This window comes from Vidua macroura, chromosome 4, assembly GCF_024509145.1.
Source record: "Vidua macroura isolate BioBank_ID:100142 chromosome 4, ASM2450914v1, whole genome shotgun sequence".
Classification (NCBI taxonomy): domain Eukaryota; kingdom Metazoa; phylum Chordata; class Aves; order Passeriformes; family Viduidae; genus Vidua; species Vidua macroura.
The window spans coordinates 68,519,306-68,540,919 of NC_071574.1; the positions used below are offsets into that span (position 1 = coordinate 68,519,306).

A 21,614-nucleotide genomic window follows, 5' to 3' on the forward strand; every position below is an offset into this window, starting at 1 on the left:
TATTTTTCAAAGTTCTACTGAAGACAGAAAACTTTCAGGCATTCAAATCAAATCCATATTTCACTATTCTTAGTTAAAAAACAGTTCAGTGTGTGACACTTCTTCAAAACATTTGAAAGCTCGATGACTTGACAGGTTTCATCCAAAACTGCAGAAAATATGATGTGGGTTGAAAGCAAATTCTCCAAGAGACAGGCACTGGTTAAAGTGCAAAGTTTTACAGATTATTTGTGATAGTTTCAAAATAGAGTAATTTTGAAAGTACAACTGAGGCTGTTTGCATGATTAATATCTATTTCAGAATATTCAACTGTCTGTAAAGCAGAGAGAACAATCATCACTGAGATCAGAGCTCACATTTCACCTTTGCCTCTCCAGACAGTTAAATCTGACTTCTCCTCGGAATTTCTTATCTTTAAGCAGACTGTTTCTTTAAAAATTGCCTGGCTTTTCCCTAAACACACAAGTAAGGGGATACAATATTTCTCCCATTACACACAGATTTTCAAGGAGATCCTAGTTCGGAAGTATGAGTCATTGTCAGGGAGTACTAAGGGACTTATTAAGAAGCTCATTATCAGCATGATGGACCATAACTAATGCTGTGGAGCCACAGTGGCTGTGCCCATCAAGAACAGGGAGAAACTGTAATCCACATAATCTTAGCTTCTGAGGATATGGATTAACATGGGAGGTTTTACTGCTTTTTCAGAACCTCTGTCCATTTGTGCAGTATCCTACAACATAATTACATTAAATTTGGATACTTGACACATTAGGAATTAAAGACTGCTTCTGGTACATGTGTATTAGTCAACTGGAAAAAAATATTCCCGCTCAGACTCCAAGGCATAGATGTGTATTACAAAGTGGTACAAAAGATGCAGAAGGTTTCTTCTTGTTATTATTTCTGGAGCTACTGTGAGGATCTGAAACCACATCTTCTGCATGATTCAAATTCCATGTAACATGGAATTTTTATTCCTCTAACTGGGTCAGTTGAGAAAACAGCATTAAGCAAAGTTGGGATTCACCTGAACAGGGAGGGAAAGACAGATATTGTAGATGTGTGCATGTCATGACTAGTATCTCCTCATACACTGTTCAACACGCCTCATTTACAGAAAAAAATCAGGTGAGTTACCCCAAACTGCTGGTATTTATGATCCCTAAAGGATCCAACACCAATGCTTTCCAGGTTTGAAAAGCCTCATGATGACAGACAATCGAAATAAAAACTCCTCTCAGGAGCACAATGTGTAATTGAAGAGATGATAAAAATAAGCTCCTGAGATTAGCTGTGAAGCTCTTACAAAGCAAAACTAGATGTGTTCATTCCCTCTCAGATATTTACCTTATGGCAAGAAAGGCCAAATGTCCTGGAAGAGACATTGCATGTGACACATAAATGTTGCATTATGGCCTACTGCCGGGGAGGAAAAATAAACACACACAGCCCTATGCACATACATACAGAAATAAACCACATAAAAGGAAATATTCTGGTGGGGAGTGGGGCAAGTAATTTGTAGAGATCACCTGATCAGTGGACAAACAAAGCAAACAAGCTTTATATATTCAAATATAAATATTTTTCATATACAAATACATATTTACAAATATTTCAAATACAAATATTTTTCATATTCAAGAGCAACCTTGTGGTCTTGAGAAACAAAAGACTGAGAAGATTTGGAAAACAGACTTTTAAAGCCAAAATGCCAGTGCCAAAATTGCAGCTGTAACCATGGTGGAAGTACCTTGTTAAAACATTCAACACAGAAGAGTAATGCCACAAAATGTTTCTGTAATATATTCTTTCAGAAGCCCATAATAATTCTGATGACAACTTTTAGCCTGTGCAGCTGTTACTTTGCATTAACAAATCCTCTGAATGGATCTGCACATGATCCATACACATGCAAGTAGTCTGAAAGCCCAGCCACTATGAGATAACTCTGCTCCAAGGGCTGGAGACCATTCCATGGTTTGTGAAGAATGGAGACAGTGGTGTAAACTGCCCAGGAATTGCTGCTGAGCATGGAAGACTCTCTGGGGGTAACTGCAAGCTCTGGGGACAGTGTGACACATGTCACCTTAAGTGCCTCCCCTGTCCCAAAGCTCTTGCTCCAGGGCCTGAGTAGGAAATTTTCCACCAGCAAACAACACACACACATTGGCTATTTCTAGGAACCACACCCGAATTTCCAAGATGCATGAAGCTGACTCAACAACACACACCTGTATATCCCCAAAATATAGATCAAATCAGGTTATGGCTTTGAAAATTCCGTGGCAGTGCCTCTCTTCCTGCTCGACTGTTAAAACCTCGGTCCCCATAAACTGCAGAGGACACATGACACTGTTGGTCAGCTCTGCTGATCACCTGTCCATGCTCCCAACCTTGAGGGCATCCACAGGAGCAGCAGGTCCTGGTGACATTGGGAGGGAAAAGCTGAGAAAAGACACAGCTGCTGTCCATGAACACATCAGGGGAGGGAGCAGGGGCAGCAGGAAGAGCTACTGCAGTGAAGGACAATGCTAGAGTAGAAGAGGATAAGGTTAAACCGACCCTAAGTGCAAGTGAGACATTTGGGTTACTTACCATCACAAATAAGCTATTTCACTACAGAAACAGAACAGGGAAAAAAATCACCTTCTTTTAGGATGACTTTATTTATAAGTGGATTACATGACACAGTGCTAACAAGAGGTAGCACCTGATTACCATGAAGGTCTTCTTTCAACAAAATAGCTTTATTTGAAGAATGGGGCAGGTATGCAAATGTGCCACTTGCAGGTACCCACACTCATGTGTAACAAAAGACATTTGTGGCCACTTGTGGTGACATCCGTTTTCAAAAGAGCAGTTCAGCCAGAGGCTTTGGAAGGACATTAATAACAACAACTATCTGAATTATGCAGCTCATTCTCTAGTACATGAGAAGCAGAAAAGGGACTTTCCTTGAAAGTACTAGCAACTAGCATCGGCATGCAGCTCAGGTAAAGGAATGACATCACCCTGTATCTCAAAAGCATTACCTCATCTCCTAATCCAAGGAGTGAGTCACCCAGGCAGTCAGCTGCAAATCTCTTGGCACAGAAAATGTAGGTTACCACGATGCACTTACACATTCCTCTGATCTGTCAATGTAAATAGCTATTTGTTCAGCTTCACTGGTCAGCAATATGGCACATAATTGTTAAGTGGCTTGTCTTTCAGAAGTAACACTTAAAAAAAGCCCCCCCATTAACTACGGAGCCCTAAACGAGCCGCTGCTCTTTTTGCTCATTAAGAGTTTGCAGCCCAAGTTCTCCATTGGCTCTGCGCGGGGCTCTGCAGCCCTATCAGCGGCGCGGGCTGCGCAATCTCCAGGCCGACGGGTGAGGTAATGCAGTTTCTAAAAAGCCTCCACAAAAAAGCAAAAAGGCATAACGATCCGGAATGGCACACGCTTCCAGGGAATTTGCTGTCTAGACTCTTTACTGGAAAGGAGGGCACCGTACGCCAGGTGCCACGGCAGGTTGATCGGTGCAGGAAGCCGCTGATTTACAGCGGTGGAGAGAAGAGAAAAAGAAAGAAAAGGAAAAATTGTGTAAACAGAGATCAAAACAAGCTGAAGTACTAAAGCTTCCAGGAGCTGTTTAACAGCAAGCGTGACATTCTACCCCCTTCCTAAGGCTCTTTATCGTCTGAAACAAAAATCAAGCCTGCTCACGTGCAGACACATCTGAGCCCAGTCTGGTGCCAACACAGTCAATATTATTGTTTACAGATGGGCTGGACTATCTACTAACTCCAAGGAAATAACCACGCACAAGTGAAATATTTTCCTTAAAATAGGATTTTATGTCTTTATGTTTTTCTAACACTTCTGCTTGTAGTTCTCAAATCTTACTGTTACTATAAGCTGCAAGAGCTTCATTCCAAATACTAATTAACTAAGACCAACCTACATGATCTTAAGTGATAAAGGTACCAGTTTTTTCCCCTCTATGATTATCCCTACAATAGGATCACTGTAACAAACAGGATCAAAGCCAACATCAAGCACGCTCTTAAGAAAACTACATCTCACTGAGAACTATGTCTTTTAAGCCTCTTTAAAATTAATCTAGGCAACATATTAAAAGTCACATATGGCAGTTTTATTCTGAAGGGTAGAAACAAGAGTCTGCACAAAGAAATATGGGAAAGTGAAAGCAAGCTGGTATGCTCCACTTAAAAAAAACAAACAAATTAAAAACACAAACCCACAGACAGTAACACAGGTATTCTTACTGTAATTGTTTACAGGTTTTTCAGGTAATATAGATATATATAGATATACATACACACACACAATTTTTGAGATGTCCCTAGTTTGGGCTGGTCTGGAACTGATTTATTGTCTGCTCTTTTTTGCTATGCATGCAGGAAGATTATCGGCACAGAGACATGGGCTTATAACTTCCTTCCAATAGAAGAGGTTATTTCTCCTCCTCACCTTAGATTTCAGGATGCTGATTCATCTGTTTTGCCTCCAGCTACCTGCAGAAATCCTGAAGCACAGGGCACTACGAGGATGACAGTGTACTATTACTAACAGGCAAACCCTAATCAAACAGCAGCACACAGGGATGAAGGGGCCAACCAGAGTCTTCAAACTTCTGCAAAGCCCACAGCAGTCCCACTTCCTTAAGAGAACAAAGACCCAGGCACAAGCACAGTCTTTTGAAAAACGGAGGCTATTGAGCTATTCCACTGCCTAAAGCACTGTTACAAGAGCAAAGTATTCTTCAAAGTATTGTTCAATCAGCCAGGAAAAAGAAAATTGACTGTGAAAGAAGTCCATGATTTAGATCAGTAAAACAACCCGAGACATTTTCAAGGGCAATGAGGAAGCTGAGGCAGGAAATACCAACAGGTTGTTGTTTGTCTAGAAATTTTTTCCTTCTTGTGAGTACCATTACTTCTGATCTCAGCTCTACACTTGTTCATGAAGTGCATACCTGTCCTGACCACCTCCTGTGCCTGTTAAGCACTGAACATGCCCAAGCCACCTCTGAGACCAGGACCGTGAGAAAGGCTGCACCTGGCCATCAGATAATCAGTATTTTATTGAGCTGTTTACAGAGGTGGGGTTAGGTGGCCTTCCTCCCCTGCAGAGCTGAGAGCCAGCCAGTGCCCCGGCGGCACATCAGAGAAGCCATGGAAATAGGTTTCATCTCAGCTGGGCTGTGACAGCCTGAAAGAGCACACCAGGTCTGCACAGCAACAGTGAGCAGAGATGCTTCTCAGAGCTCAGGCTGATTTTTACCATCAGGCTGTACAGCTCACCCAGCAACAGTTCACAGCATCTATCAAGTAACCAAACTTGGTCCCTGCCTCCTGCCTGCATTAAGTACCTTATGACACAAGTTTGTATCTATTACAGCCTTTCTTCTCCTTCCAGCATCCCCCATACTCCACAAGCTGGTAGTTTCTATTTCATTTTTCATGAATACATGGAAAAGAGTAATACATTCAACTTTCATGGGCCTGTATTTTCTGTATGATGAGTGTATAAAGTGATGCTGTAACCCTGTGCCTGGGTGAGTACTAGAGAATTCATTTCAAAACTCCTTTCTTCTCTCTCTTCAAAGCAACACCTGCAACATCCTGCCGACAACTTTAAAAAAAGACTAGAGCTGGTATCTCTGCCATGATTCTACAGTTCAGATCTGATCAAAATCTGATCAGGTGTAAGCACAAGAGTCCCAGAAAAACTGTCTTTTACACAAACAGTGTGAAAAGCAACAGATGACAGCAGCACAGCAGCTTGAGACTTATACTCTCCTTTCCAATGTCAGGGGCACACTCCCTTGTTTTGCCTGAGTTTGCCCTTAAAAGAATTATTCCTGCTCTGCCCTCCCCTGAAGGGCCATAAAGGAAATCTGAGGAACTGCAATGTGCTAACTAGACCACCCCAGCTTCAAAAGAGATCAGGAACCCAATACTGTTTGCTGTGCAATCACACAGACCCTTCCTCTGAAGACAAGCAAACTGAAACACCACCCTTACTTTAATCATAGTCAAACAAGACTTGGGGTTTTGAGATACAGAGATGCCAGCCTGCTCTGCTGCCATGGTAACAGACTTTTAAAAACTGTTCTCCTTAATAATAATAAAAAAACCAACTGCACAGTGCTTTAAGAAAGACTTTATTTTGACATTATTCCATCCCCCTCTTTTACATGGCAAGTTTTATTAATAAGACTGCAAGTCTTCTGAAACTTAAGAGCAGTGCTTTCACTCTGCTTTCAGACAAACGCAGTGCTGCTGCTAGCAAGCCCATCACTGAGCTTGAAACTAACAGCACCTCTGGGAGTGGATTAGTGGAAAAAAATTACCCAAAGCCTTGCCTTTCCAGAAACAGGCTCTGAACAGTTCGTCAGCCACCATGGCAAAACTGGTACTTGTATTTTGTTTGCAAGGCAAGGCTTTGGTAGTGGGGGGGCTACAAAGGTGGGAAGAACTCCACACTGGAGCAGGGGAAGAGTGTGAGGGGTCCTCCCCTGAGGAGGAAGAAGTGGCAGAGACAACGTGAGATGAACTTACTGCAGCCTCCACGCCCCATCCCCCTGCACCACTCTGGGGTGGAGGGAGAGAAAATCAGGGTGAAGTTAAACCTGGGAAAAAGGGAGGGGTGGGAGAACCTGTTCTTCAGATCTGATTTTATTTCTCCTTATCCTATTTACTATCCTATTTACTGGTAATAACACTGGTTTCCCTGAGTCAAGTTTGCTTTGCCTGTGACAGTGCCTGGTGAATGATCTCTCCCTGTCCTTACCTGTACCCAAGAGCCTTTTCAACAGATTTTTCTCTCCCCTGTCTAGCCGAGGAGGGATGTGACAGAGCAGCTTTGGTGGGCACCTGGCATCCATGCAGGAGCAATAGCAAAAGCTTGTGGCACTTAAGGAGACCAGGATTCAAACTGATCTCAGCTGGACCCTGTCTGTTTCTTCCCCTGGCCCCGCATGAACAGGATGGTTTTGCAGATAAGGACACAGAGTCCATGTGAGAAACTAAGTCCCAGAGGAACTCCTAGAGGAAAAGAGCCCGATACAGGAGAGAACAGAACACAGCAAATCAATCTCCTCTTTCAAGGATGCAAAGAAAGAGTGCACGAAACATGCAGTGAGTCTGACAAAGATTAATAGTTACCTCCTTATGGAGCACAAAGTCCAGAAGAAATTAGGAAATGAGATGTCAGTGGCTGTGCTGCTAGAGGAATGATTTGCTAAGCTGTATAAATCACTTAACCCTTGAAATGGGCCCTTCTTTATATAGATAAAGATATAGCCGGAAAGTTAGAAAAGGCTCTAGGGCACAATAAATTATTTTTTTTTTTTGTGTACTGGGCAGCTGAATTCTAACTATCCAAGTTATCTATTACCTGAAACAGGTATTTGTCTAGGTACTAGAGTTGATCAATTTTATTATCTATGAACACCAGAACTGCTAAACAGCCAATACAAAACATGCAGTGGGCCATATGCAATTAAATTACAAGCTCTCTTCCTGCCCTTATCTAGACCCAGGAGGTAAAGGGTCCAGACCACAAGATTTGCAAGAAGTGGCTGAATGAGCTGCAGTTAGTTAGCCTGGAAAAAAAAGGAGGCTCAGGGAAGACCTTATTGCTCCCTACAACTACCTGAATGGAAGTTTTAGCCAGGTGAGAGGAGTCAATATCTTTTCCCAAGAAACAAGCAATAGGACAAGAAGGAATGGGCTCAAGTTCCATCAGGGAAGGTTTAGATTGGCTGTAAGGAAAATTTTCTTCACTGAAAAGATGGTCAAGCATTGGAACTGGCTGCCCAGGGCAGTGGTAGAGTCACCATCTCTGGGGAGATGTAAAAGCCTTGTGGATGTGCCACTTAAGGATGTGGCTTAGGTGACCTTGGCAGTGCAGGGTTAACAGCTGGACTCTCTAATTCTGTAATCTTAGAGGTGTATCCCAACCTAAACCATTCTGTTATTCTACTATAAAGAGAATAAAAAAACAGAGACAATGGGGATGGTAAAAAGCCTTTCCAGTATTTGGAGCATTTTGACTATGGCTGTGAGCATGAGATGAAAGCTGGTCGCACACAGAGCAACTCTGAGGAACTTTCCTGGCTTTGCTCAAGACAGAGCCTCACCTGAGGACTGGTCTCAGAGCTTTGGTATTGCACAGGCCACAATATCCTGTTCTGTAGCTGCTCACGTGTCCCCTAACGGAACTTGTCATCCTCCAAAACGTCCTTAAAGCAGTGAAAGGACACGTGTCAGCATTTTCTCAGGGCTTTGTCGCTGCTAACTCCAAGTGTCATCAAGGCAGCCACCGAGCTGCAGCTACAGGAAGGCTTTTGGGTTTTTTAACTGAACAGGACACCAAACTAAGAAGACTGAAGATGGGCAGTTTTGATAAATGCATAACACCACTTGCTTAAGCAATAGCCCTACTTGTGGTAAGGGTATGATGGTGCTGCACCACACTGACCACCAGCTCACCTCAGGCAGCTGTCAGCAATTCCCCTTTTCCTCAGATTTGCCATTTCCTACTAAAAAAGTTGGCTGTGTTTCCTATAAAAGCTCAGCTTCCAGCTATCAGGGTACTTTAAAACAATTAGTCTTTTGCAGATTACTTTTTGTCCACTAAGTAACATTAGAAGCTTATTTTCAGGAGAATTGTAAATTGTTTTAGTTTCATCAAGAAAGCAACAAAATCTGTACTCAGAAATCCACAGGTCTCTCTAGTGAAGTTTCCCAAGCCCGTCACCTCTTCATGCACATGTGTGTTTCCAGCAACAGAACTGAAAAGAACCACCTGTGCCGTCAGGAATGCTAATACATCCATGCAGTTTAAGAGTAGGCACATCCATTCTCTTCCGGCAAAACACAGGCTCCACTCCCCTTGATAGCCCTAATAAGCCTTCTCTGCCTCAATTGCAATTAGAATTTATCTTCCTTTGAAGTACAGTTCTGGACACTCACTTCTTATTCATTATGAGCTTTTCCAGGACCATTTAAGACACTAATCTGTCTCTCTCTACCCCGCAGGCAATACGGAATCACATTTCCTTCCCCTGCAGTGGAATGGAGATGGCAGCTGGTTCCCTGTCACGGGATATCTTAGTACACAGTTTTCTCAGTTTTAAACTGGTCACCTCCAGCCTTCAACAATAAATCCACTGTTATCAATCCCCACATCTTGTATTTCATTTAGCACAGATTAATTTCATGTCTGTTATAGAAAACCTCTAGGACTGAGAACCAGCTGATGCGCCAGTCCTCCTTGGCAGGAATGACACCTCCAACTATCTAAGCATCTGGTGGTTCTACACTTCTCAGTAGTACACAAAAATAAAGGTCACTACAGAACACTAGAATACTCTTTCAGACAACTAAAATTATACCAGTTTACCTACAAGGAAACATATTTTCCCTGGTTTAGTCACCTCAATAACCAGACCACCAATTTACACTCTGCCTGCTTGAAAAGAGTGGCAATTCAGTGCTTCACGTCTGCTCAGAACATATTATAGCTGGAAAGTAATTTTACAGCATGAATAGTTATTTTAAAAATTTTATTCTTTGTTGAATAAAACTGTCCTTTAAAAACCTTTTGTACACACTCAAACACCTCAGAGAACCACTTGCTATTCTATGTATATCAAAGTCTGACTCTCCTGCGAGCTGCCTGGACGGTGCACAGAGACTCTTTCAAGTGCTAAGCAGGAAAGATTGTTTCTGTTGCTGGCATGTCCCATTCCAGATGTTTTAAGATGCACCCAAGATTAAGAGTTAAATTTACTAACAGTGAACTAGACAGAGACATTAGTTTTTAAGCAGAATTCAGACCAAAGACATTTTTTCAGAATGTCTGTGTAGTTTGAAAAGCATCTCCTTTTTGTATGGCCAGTGAACGTTAGCAGAGTCAGAACAGTTTTATGCAGTATTAATATAAATTCCTAATATTCATCACTACATTTAACGGCTGCTATAATAACCTCTTCAGTGAAAACACTCAAGTGTCTGACAGTTTTAAGAGTTCCCCACCCATATCTAAGACAAACACTATCAGCTTTTCCTTGGATGGTATTTACAGACAGTGACTCAACCGAGAAATAACTATAATAGAAAGCCATGAACCAAACAAACACGTAAGTTTTATTCAAACTAACAAAATACTGCTGTAAGTGGTTGGTGAAACTTTCCTAATTCTTTCAAAGACACTGTTAAATTATTTACCCTCCCTGAACTTCTGGGAGGGCACAAAACATAATTCACAATTCAAGCCCCTCAAAGGGTATTTTGACCTCTTGCCTTGCCCTGACCCATTTCAATGCGGATTTTGTATTTTCTTCTATTCCAGAGTGTAAGAGGTCAAAGGATGGGAATTGCTGAGTTTCCTCCTGTGTTCCCAAAGCAACCCAAGACAGATTCTTCTCTGGCTTGTCTGGGCACAGAGGTTGCCTTATCCTAAGTGCTACAATGCACAGGCAAGTCAGTACCTCAAAGTGAGTCCCAGGTGTCTGGACACTTCACAGCAAAATTCTGCATTTCTTTTGGGAAACCAAAGCACTGAAAATTTGGAAGGGTTAATGAGGCAGATAAAGGGAGGGAAAAAGAAAGAAGATACATTCATACTGTACACATTAAATTCAGTCACTAGTGGAGTTTTTTGAGATTTCAAAATCCTTTTCCAACTCACTGCTCTAAGCAAAAAAAGAACAATCTGCTTAAAGTCTCGATGGGTTCACTTCATCAACAATGCAGGGAGTTTTCAGATGACTTCAGTATAAAAGTTCCTCACTTCTTCAGATTTCTATGGAGAAAAAAAAATGTAACGCTAGGCTATTCCATAAAAAGATGCCACTTCTATGTCCAAAAAAGATGACACAGATGTCTAGGTTTGTAGAAAAGTTGGTTTTATGTGGCTATTACAATAAAATATATCTTTTTATGTTTATATATCTATATATACATACATACACATAATGCAATACAAAGGTCATGAGAGTCTTTATTGGAATAAGGATGTTGACAGATTTGGTGACATGGCATAATCAAATTATTGATTTTTCCAGGATACAGTGGTATGTTTACTCTGCTATAAATGTCAGCCTTGTGAGCTGAAACTGATTTTGTCCCATGATCTTCAATGTCTCAAATAAGGAAATAAGATGCTTACTTAGGGATTAGTCTGTACCAGCCTACCAGGTACTTTTATCAAGTCCATCCCAGCGTAGCTTCTGCCCAGAGCATTGAAACAACTCTGATTGGTGCCCATTATGTAATTTAGTATAAAGTTTGCAGGTAAAAGAATTAATCATCCTCATCAGCAAACTGTGTGCTATGAACCTTTCCCACTGCTTCTGAAGCAGTTCTCTCTTCCACTATAATTAAGCATCATTATTTCAACACGCTGCTTCTCCCAAAAGTATTCTTTTCTTAGTACGGACAGTGTATTAATTACAAACCCAAATTTTAAAGAGCAAAGTGTTTTTATTAAAATTAAGCTCCCTTTTAGAAAAGTTGTGATTCAATGACTTTACTGTCAATTTCATCAGGCAATCTTTACGTGCAGGTTAACAGGAAAAGTTGGAGTTGTAACCAGGCTTTTATAGAAAAAAGGTTTTCCATTTTAAAACAATGGATAGGGAAACAGAGAATTTAAATTCTCACACACAAGCCTGAACTGCAGAGTCAACTTTTCAACATTGGCACCCCGACCGTGATTTGTTTATGTTGGAGCTTAGAGCCAAGGAAAGAATTTTAGCATTTTAGTTACCCAGACACACAATTAATACTTCAGCAGCCCTTCCTTTCTAATTGATCTGTTCACATGACAAATGATGAACATCTCACTTGTCAGTGTCTTAAGCAGTAGTTTCAAGATCTGAAGCGTTTGACAGAACTGCTGGAACACTTGAAATTTCACTGCCTCACTTTCCTAATTAACACAAGAGCTCCAGACAGCCAGGTTGACATTTTACAGTTAGGTAAAGGAAGTTAACTACAGTTCTGTTAAACACTGAAAGTTTAAAGATCTAACGTCTATTCTTAAAAGGCACTTGGAAATTAAATTTATGTTTTTGCACCAGGACTTGGAACTTCAGTTCATTATAGTTACACTACACCTGAGATAAAAAAAACCCTCATCAAAACAATTAAGACCCAGCAGCACATACTTTCCTTGCTCTGAAAGAACACAAATCTTTGTCACTGCAAGTGTAACACCGAGTTTCTCATCTGCCATTTCTTTCAAGAAGATGCAATTTAACAGCTTACATAATGTTACTGCTTTATGATGAATACTGTGGTTACTAGCACAGAAACCTTTGTTACTTCAAAAATGCTGGAAGAGGAAGGAAAAGCCTCAAGACTCAGTTTGAGAGAATAAAACTCAACAGGTCACATGCCCGCATCAGTATTTTGACCCAAACCAGAATTTTCCCAGCAATTTTAATGAGGTGAATACTTACTTTGTATCTAGATTCACTGCATGAAGTCTTTCAGCTGATGACTGACAGCAGATTAAACATTTAAATATTTAAATGCAGTTTATTCAGAGTATTCATCACTGTTCATCATGTTTCTTTTTAAGTTCTCTCTTAACAGCATTTGTTTACATGACAGAAAGAAGTCTAAAAAGGCCCATATTCATAACAGTTAACAGCTTCTAAAAGGCCAAAATGACCTTTTCCTTCCAAAATTAGTTTATCTTATAGACTCTGCATCTTAACTGCCAAAATCCCTCAGTGTCTTTGGCCACAGCTGTAGAAATGAAAGTATTTGAAAGCCCATCTGAAAGTCCAACTTCCTCTATCCATAACAAAAGCTCTTTAAAAATGTATTTTTATGACTACCACAGAAGGGAATTAAACACCACATGGACAAACTGTAATTTTTGTTGTCTAAACCCCAACCTTTCATTTCTACAGTCATACCATATTGGAAAAATATCAAAACCCTGGACAGACAGTTGAGTGACAGAATCTGTATTTGCAAAAACACTTCTATCATTGGAAATGCTTGCACTCCCAAAATCTTTAAAAACCTGGACTTAAGTTGTAGTGAAAAAACAAAATTTATGTTTGCAGAGATTTCAAATGTGTGCTTTTCATAACCACTGGTTCATGTGGTCATCAGAAACTATTTGCAGTAACAGATAACAGACCAGTATTTTATGTATCTACTGCTGAGAACATTTGTGAAGGATCATGCAATCAGTGACACCTTCCATCTCACAAAGCTCTTTACAGTTCTCTCTTCTGTATTCTTTTCAATTCTGCTCTTAAACATATTTTTGGAGGGAAAGTTCTTCTTTCCTACAGTGTTTTTTCTAAACCACAAAAATACACCTGAACAAATCTCACAAAGCTGCATCCATAAATAAAATTCTCTCTCAGAAACAAAAGAATGTGAGTAAACATTCACATTACTTCTGCAACCTGAGCTACTCATTAGCAGCTCTCACAATACCACAGCAACAGATCACATCTTTCCTTTGACTTCTGTACACCAAAACAGAGGTCATGGCCACAGACAGCCACAAAGAACCACAAGCAAGAAAGTCATGCAGTCTGAATAACCCTGAACTCAACTTTCATTCTCTGATGCTCATTGTGCAAAAGCATGATACAGGACTGGTCATCAAAACCAACCATCCCTGACAGGGAAGGACTGTGTACTTCTGTGGTGTGTTATCATCCCAAATTACCTCTTTGTTAGTGTTTTTATTCCTTCTAATTCTAGGAGAGAATGAATCCGAGATCTCCCCAGTGCAGGAAATGGAAAAAAAAGGAAAAAAACCCCTTTGTTCTAATTTTTAGTCTAGTTTATTGAAACTGATGGTGGCCAATAGCACCAAACAAGAAACTGAACTCTAGATTTTCTTCTTACAGTTCATCAGCAAGAAGTGATGCAACCCCTCTACCACTCAGTACTTCAGGGTGACCTTCAGCACTCTGTTTAATTGCTAACACATTCTATTTCACAGGCAGCCTGCTTATCTAGTATAAAACACCCAAAACAATCCTTTGTTCATTTATTAAGTCACAAGGACTTTTGCTTTTCTTGAGGGAAAAAAAGAAGCCAGTACTTGCCAAGACATAGTCTAGTAATAAGAGGCAGATGATCCTTTCATTTGCTTGAAATTACAAGTAACTTGTTTTCAATCAGCAATTACACACAATTCCCCAACTCAGTTACATCATCTAGTTTGGTAGTTATCAAATACATCAATCCCAAGGCTGAAATGCTGACACACTCCAGTTTGAAATGGCAACATGATGTAAGCAGTCAAAAAAAAAAAAAAAAGTTTGAGAATAGTACTGACAAAGTTTTGTAAGTGTTTGCTCCATTATTTAATATTTACCAAACAGGAAGGAAGCTGCATTCCTTTTATTACAGACAACTCCATTTTTAAAGATTTAGTCAGGAAACAAATTAAGCCTTACCTCTGGTTTACTGAGGCTGGATGACACAAGAGAACCTGATCCCACATCCAGATCCCACTGTTTTCTCCCACTGTTTTCTGGATCCAGTGCAGCAATTCGTCCATCCAAAGTGCTGATAATTACTAGAGATCTGCAAGATGAAAACATTCACAGTCAAACCTACAGCAGGATGGACTTCCCCTATTAGCTGCCTTTTATGCTCAGTAAAATCCAACTCCAGTCCTTAAGTCAAGTCTCTTTATTCTGCAAAAAAGCAATTCAACTGGGTAGGCTCTACCCAGACCAACAACAGAGTAGAAGAGCTGAAGTCTCTGGCTGAATGTCATACACTAATTTCCCTGTTGTAAGACACTTTCAGAGTTCAGATTCAGGGGAAGGCAGTTGACTTTTTGCTCTTGCATGCAGATGTTACCACTACAATACTGAATGAGATCATCTTTTTGGAGATATTTATACAAACAGTACGGATCCCACTTCTTCCAGTCCCTTCCAAACTGAGCTTTAATACACCCTTTCAAAACAACCTAAACCCAAAACTATTAACCCAACCAAAGAGGATGTAAGAAAATAAATTGCAACTAAGTTTTTAATGATTTTGGATTAAATATCAAATTTCTGGGATATTTTGTAAGTCTCTGAATAAAACAAGTCCCTCCAAAGGCACACACAGGCCACTACAAAACCTCCAACACCTGCAGACCACAAAGCAACGAAAGTGTGTTTTGCAGCTTAGGCTTTAAGTAGCCTGATGTCTGGGGATACAGGGCCATGGCAGGCTGGGTGCTGATTTCTACAGTGCCTGAAGCTCCTCAATTTCAGTACATCTTGTTTATTACAGAGCAGTACAATTAGAATAAGCATTTCTGGTTGGGCTAGAGCTCCAGCATTAAAATAAACAAACAAACAAAATAAACAACACATCAGAGACAAAGCACTGACAAGGCATTTCTCTGAAGGGCCTTTTTTTTTTCCTTGAGGATTGTTTCTCTCTGACCTGAAAAAGCTGAGATTGTGTTGTCAGTTTAGCTTGCAGCAGCTCCCCAAGCTTCAAAGGCAGAGGGAGTAGAACTTGATCACTTTAAAGGCTGCTTGCACTGAGGGAGGCTGGATCTAGTGACCCAGAAGGACCTTTATAGTCACTGACTTCAATGAGAATAATAAACTGTGCAAATAAAGTGATGGGGAGATTAACCAGTTTCAGGTGAGGGTGAAAGGGCAGGGGGCTGGTAGTGCACACACAGACATGTATATTAATCTTTGTTTTAAACAAGAAGGAACAATATATTATTGTATAGAACTCTGGCCAAATATATTCACTTGTCCAAAGTTAATGGTGTAGGCAACACGGAATTTAGGGAAGATATGATGGGGATTATTAGTTTGCTTTAAGGAGGGAAAAACTGAAATCATGATCTAAAAACATGTTCAGGGAGAGTGGCTCATGACATCACCTCTAACAAAGGTCATGTAAAACATGGCCATTTTACATGTTAAAGTAACCCACAATATTTATAGGATTTTATAATGCTTAAAGCACTACACTACTAATAAACAGAAAAATAAAGAGATCTTTAACCTGTTCCAAAAATGCCATAGCAGCTTCTACTTCTGAAGGTGGCCAAGCATCACATTCCTCCAAAAGCTAAGTTTAAAAAACTGTTAGAAAAATACCAATTGTGCAAATATTTGCACAGTAGAAGACATAAGTTTTTATAAGCTGATTACAAACACTTTTCCCAACTGCCTAGAAATGTAGACTGGGTTAATAATAAACCAGATTGCAGGAGATTGACTATTTTCAAGTACTGTAAACAAGTGCTCACACACTAAAGGCCTTGGACACATATTTAACACAATCTGTTTGCTTTATGGTAAAGCAATTTATCTGAAACACTCTAGCATTGCATAAGAAAATATTATTCCAAGTGGGTCTACTTAAATTTTATGTTGATCCTCCTGACAACTAGGTTATAAAAAGAGGTAGAAATGCAGCTAAAATGAAGGGAATTTTGGCAGCCATACTGCAGAGAAGACAAATCCTAAAATTGCACTGTGAAATGTTTTCTTCCCGTGTACTCCCATTGTTTTCTTTTATCTAATTCTTCCTCTTTGACTTCTCCCTCAAGTAACAAATGTTTCATGCCTTTCTATCTTACATTTCTGTATTATCTTTCCCCACCAGATGCAAACCTCAACCTTCCCTAGGAGTTACCTCACTATTTAAGGCTCTCCACCACCACTCAAGACGGCGGTTTTGGAATCTGTACCTGCACCCTGACCTCCAGCCACCCAAATGGTGCTGTAGCCACACTTCAGTTTTAAGTTTAGCTGATTAGGAAAGAGGAGGGGAGTGTGGGGAACCTTTGTGCCAGCAGCACACACTTGGAGGAACTGATTTAACCAGCCATTTCTGCACAATGTAAAAATCCTGGCTTTTCTTGGGTGCAGTGGCACTCAAGGTTTGTCCCCAGCTGTAGAATGGACTTTGTTTCACCTACTGAGCACACACTTCCATGAGATAGAGGAACAGAACCAGCCCAGCTATATCTAAATCTTAGGTGTGGCTACCTTTAGAACGGGAACTAGATGTAAGAAAAACATCCATTTCTCTCTGCTTTTTAAATAACTGATTCATTTTCAGCTAAATAGCCACATTTCTGGTTCCAATTTCATCTCGTTCTTCAAGGATACCACATAGCAGGAAAAAAGAGCTAAAACTCCTTACTCTTCTGATAAAATCATTCATTCCTTACTCTATTTGTCTATGAGTTACAATCTTAATACCTGTTCTCCTCTTCTCTGATGGACTCCAGTAAGTTAAAACCCCATCACTTGAACTCTAATTGAGGTAAGATCTAAAATTTGTGCCCAAGACGCTCACTAGTGTTACACTTTCACTGTCTGATTTTCCCTTCCCTTTCTCTGTGAGATTCCAGTGCTTGCAGCTTTGTGTACTGGGAGCATGAAGCGGTGACAAGGTTGCTCAGGTAGTCTAGTCAAGCACTAAATTAACACATTATGATAAAAGCCATTTAGGCAACTACTTCAAGAAAATATTTCAGAGCTTAAAAACAAACAGGCAGGTGACTTGCTTTCTGTCACCCCACAGGGCCGCTGTGGGCTTACTGCAGTGTATTATGGCAATTCTTACAGCAAACTCTTAGCAACATGAGATGAATACAGCCCCAGTTCCAGAACAGAGTCGTTTCAGCCACCTGTTTGCCAGCCTTTGCTGGCTCAAGATGTCAGGGCTGCAATTCCTGTAATTCCATTACATTAAACTGAAAAAGCACTATTTTTGAGGCGTGTTCGGACCAACTGATTGACAAACTGAAAGCAAAAGGAATTCCTGACTCAATTTCTATTTTGCTTAGGCCTGATAAACTCTTTTTTTCTCTGAAAAACACCACCTTTTTGCTGGCTTTATTAACATCACTTCCTGACTGGGGTAAAGCTGAAAGACTGCCTTGACCAAAGATGCCAGCTTCCAGGAACACACAGGTTTTCTGAGAACACTACCAAACCAGATTCCCTACTGAGAAGGGAAAACACAAAATATTACCTAGCTTAAGGCCAAAAGTCACAACTGTAACACCCAGGAAGTGAGGAGGATAGAGACAAAAAGCATCAAGGCTGTGTCAGTACTTGTTGACAGTAAATCGCAGACTATACCAGGGAGTGAATCACATCACAGGGATACAAAATAAAGAAAAGAAAAACAACTATGACCAGTACCACAAAATTATATTTCAATACTCTCTGGACTAGAAATTATATTTCAATACAAGCCTGGACTAGAAAAAAAAAAGGTACAAAAAGAAATTACTCAAAATGAGGCAGTCACCTAAATCCTGGGATCCCTCACCTGAAAAATAAACATCAGTAAAATGAAGACCTGCACTTCTCCTTGCCTTGAGCTGCTGGTCCAGAATATATTGTGATGGAGGAGAAGAAAATCCCTTCTGGGCCCTTACAGATGGCCAACAGCAGGACTAAAGCAAGGGGCCAGTTTGTGGAGCATACAGAGATAGCAGTAATCAGAGCAGCTGGCAGAGGACAAGCTAATGCTGTGCAGTGAGATTTTATTTGCACTTCGTCACTATGAAAGCACATCTGGACACGTTTCCCTGACCCCAGCTATCTGAAAACAGCCTCTATGGCTGAATGAAAATGTTTTCTTACCAGTTCCTATCCTCTTTTGCTCACAGACAGGAACTTGTTATTCCAGGGCAGTGATAATGTCCCCTTTAAGTTATGCAAAATATCTACTGCAAACTTCCACATAAGTTGACAAAAGGCACTTGAAACCTTTTTTAGTACCCCACAATGAACACAGCCCACTTTGGGAGATCAAGAGGCCTGAGCACAGCGCTGCTCTACCTTGAAGAAGTGAAGGTATGATTTACCCACAAACAAAAGGGCTAAGATAGCAAGAAGAGTTAACAGGACAGAGGAGGAACACTTCTTTAGTTCACCGACACCCTTTCACTGCACCAAACTTTGCATTTATTCAAGTAAGTAGTTTTTGTTAGAAAAACAAAGCAGAACTTGTCGTCATCTTGGTACATTTACCACTGTTCCTATTTCAGTTTAAAAGAATCATCAAATCCTCAACACTCAAAAGTCCATTGGAATATTGCAAATATGGCTGTTTGTTAAACTTGAATTCTAAGCAGCTATTCCAACAGCAAACCCTGCAGGTCTGTATGTAAAGAGCACAGTAAATCACTAACCCTCCTATTTTCTTTTAGAAAAACAAAATAAATCTTCAAACCAAGATGATTATATTAATTTGCTTACAGCAAAGACAGTTGGAGTTTTGGTTTTGTTATTTTTTTTTTCCAGATTATATTGACCTCTATATTGCCTGTGTATTGCTGAAGAACAATTAGCTGAGATGAGTGGAAATCTCAGAAACACAGATTAAAAAAATAAATGCATGCAAACACTATGGCCAGGCAGCCATTCTATTTTTATTTGATGACAGCAAATCTGTTCCTACATACTAATCAATTACAGAGCAGCTACATTTAATCTCAGGCTTAATTTACTACATTGAACATCTTTAGTGTATTCTACTAAGCTGTAGAAGGCAAACAGAAAATATATTTTTAAAAATTTCCTAGGCTAAATAAACAAGGGTCCTATCAAAAACTGAATACAGTAGAAATGCAATAAACCAGGTGGTATTTTGATCACCTGATACACCAAAGAATGATCCTGTTGCTAACTGGTGAGACTGTCCCCCAAGGAAACAGGGTGCCAAGTTATCAGTTTCTTGTTTTAAGTGAATACTTGGGCATGCTAAGAACAAGCTTTGGGCTATTCATTTTCATGTTTTCAAATACAGCAGGTATTTAGTCATGCTGTTCTTCCTTTAAACTCTGGCTGTGGCTTGTCATCTCTTCGTTAACAGCCAATTCAGAAACAGACTGGAATCAGCTCAGTAGCATTTCTGCACTTGAGTCATTTATCTACGTCCTCCTTTTGCCGGAGCTTCTTGCCACACGCAGTTATTAAGAATTTTATTCCCCCTTCTTATATTCTGAAACTTGTTCATCAATTTGCCTAGCATGTTTGGCTTCCCCTCAGGCACACCCTAGTGTCTGCGCTGAACCGACAATTAAGTACACGGGGGGGAACTGCATTTTATTTAAAACAAAACGATGACAGAAAAGGACAGCGTGCTCTGAACAACTGTGAGCTGCGGGTGTTGGGAAGAGTTTAGACTCCAGATGCTTTAGGGTCTCCTTCCCGCAGGCACAGAACTGCCACCTGCGACCAAGGCAAGGAACGGATCGAGACGTAGTATTACCAAGGAAAGCAGACGGGCCAGATGTCACATAGCGTAACATCCGGCAGCTTTTTTGTCTAACAACTAAGACACCCTTTCTCCTTGCTAACAACGGCGTAAAGAACAAGCACCTCAGCGCTGGCGAGGTCCCGAAGTTCCTTTTCCTCATTGTCACTGCCTCCTCCTCGGTCCAGCCTGTCCGTCCCTGTAGCGCTACTCCAGCCCCATCACGGGGCTCACTTCTTCCACCTCTTCTCCCTGCACCTCTCCTCCGGCCCTGGGACACTTCCCTGCGTGTCCCACAGTCTTGCCCCACGCAGCAGCCTGCGACACCCTTATTTCACCGCCTTCCCAAGCACTATTCCACCTGCGATAACCCTACAGCGCAACTCTCCCTCCTCCCCTTTTCCCGCTCCAACACTCCCGGCCCATCCCAGCGCTATCCCCGTCCAAGGCCACTGCTGCACGGTCCCTTCCCCACACACGACCCCCGGGACGCGGCAGCCCTTTATCCACGCACTGCCCCCTCCCCAACATCCCCAGCTGCTGATTCCTAGCGTAGACGCAATCGTGTCCCCCGCAGCACCCCTGGACACTGCACCCTTCTCCCCTGAGGCGCGGAACCCGCCCAGCACCCCCACACCGGAGCCGAGCCCCCTCCCCAGGACCTCCCCGCTGAGACCACTGACCCCCAGCCCAGTCCCAGACACCCTTCAACAGTCTCAGACACTGACTCCCATCCCAATCACTGATACTCGCCCTAATCAGACTCAGGCACTGATTCCCGACACTCTTCAGCCCCCCTCACGCACAGACCCCATCTCAGCCGCCCCACACCGACCCCCACCCAGTCACTGACCACGCTCAGGAACCCCAGCCCCCGACAGCCACCCCAGCCCCCGACACTCTCCCCAACCAGCCCCAGGCATGACCCTCACCGCAGATACCGACCCCGCACTCTCACCCGGGCACTGAAGCTCCCCTTCAGCCCCGGGCACTGATCCCCAGCCCAGTCACCGCCCTCCCCCGCTCACCTGCTGCCGGGCCGGGCCTCTCCGCTGCCCTCAGCGTCCGGCTCTCCGGGCGCTGCCGGGGCCACACCGCCCTCATCGTCCTCCACTGTCACGTCCGCGGAACCAGCGGGCAGAGCGGCGGGAGCGGCAGCCGCCCCCAGCCCGAACGCGGCCTCCACAGCCGCGGCATCGCTCGGCGGCGGCTCCGGGCCGCCCGCCGCTACCCCGAGCAGCACCAGCAACGCGAAGGCGGCCAGAGCGCTGCGGCCCCGCGGCCCCCGCATGGAGGGGCCCGGCTCGCCCGCCGCCGCCACCCGTTAGGACATGAACGCCGCCGT

The 21,614-nt window shown here is 42.0% G+C and overlaps 1 protein-coding gene across 1 annotated transcript in view; it reads right to left on the reverse strand.

Moving 5' to 3' along the window:
- EIF2AK3 (eukaryotic translation initiation factor 2 alpha kinase 3) overlaps window positions 1-21,599 on the reverse strand; it is a 42,002-nt gene extending 20,403 nt beyond the window's left edge. The window contains exons 1-2 of the mRNA XM_053976046.1: window positions 21,298-21,599; window positions 14,470-14,599 (exon numbers count right to left, since the gene is read on the reverse strand). Of these exons, the coding sequence (XP_053832021.1) occupies window positions 14,470-14,599; window positions 21,298-21,560 (393 nt within the window). The 5' untranslated portion in view covers window positions 21,561-21,599. The remainder of the gene's footprint in view (window positions 1-14,469; window positions 14,600-21,297) is intronic.
- Between the last annotated feature and the right edge of the window lie 15 nt (window positions 21,600-21,614).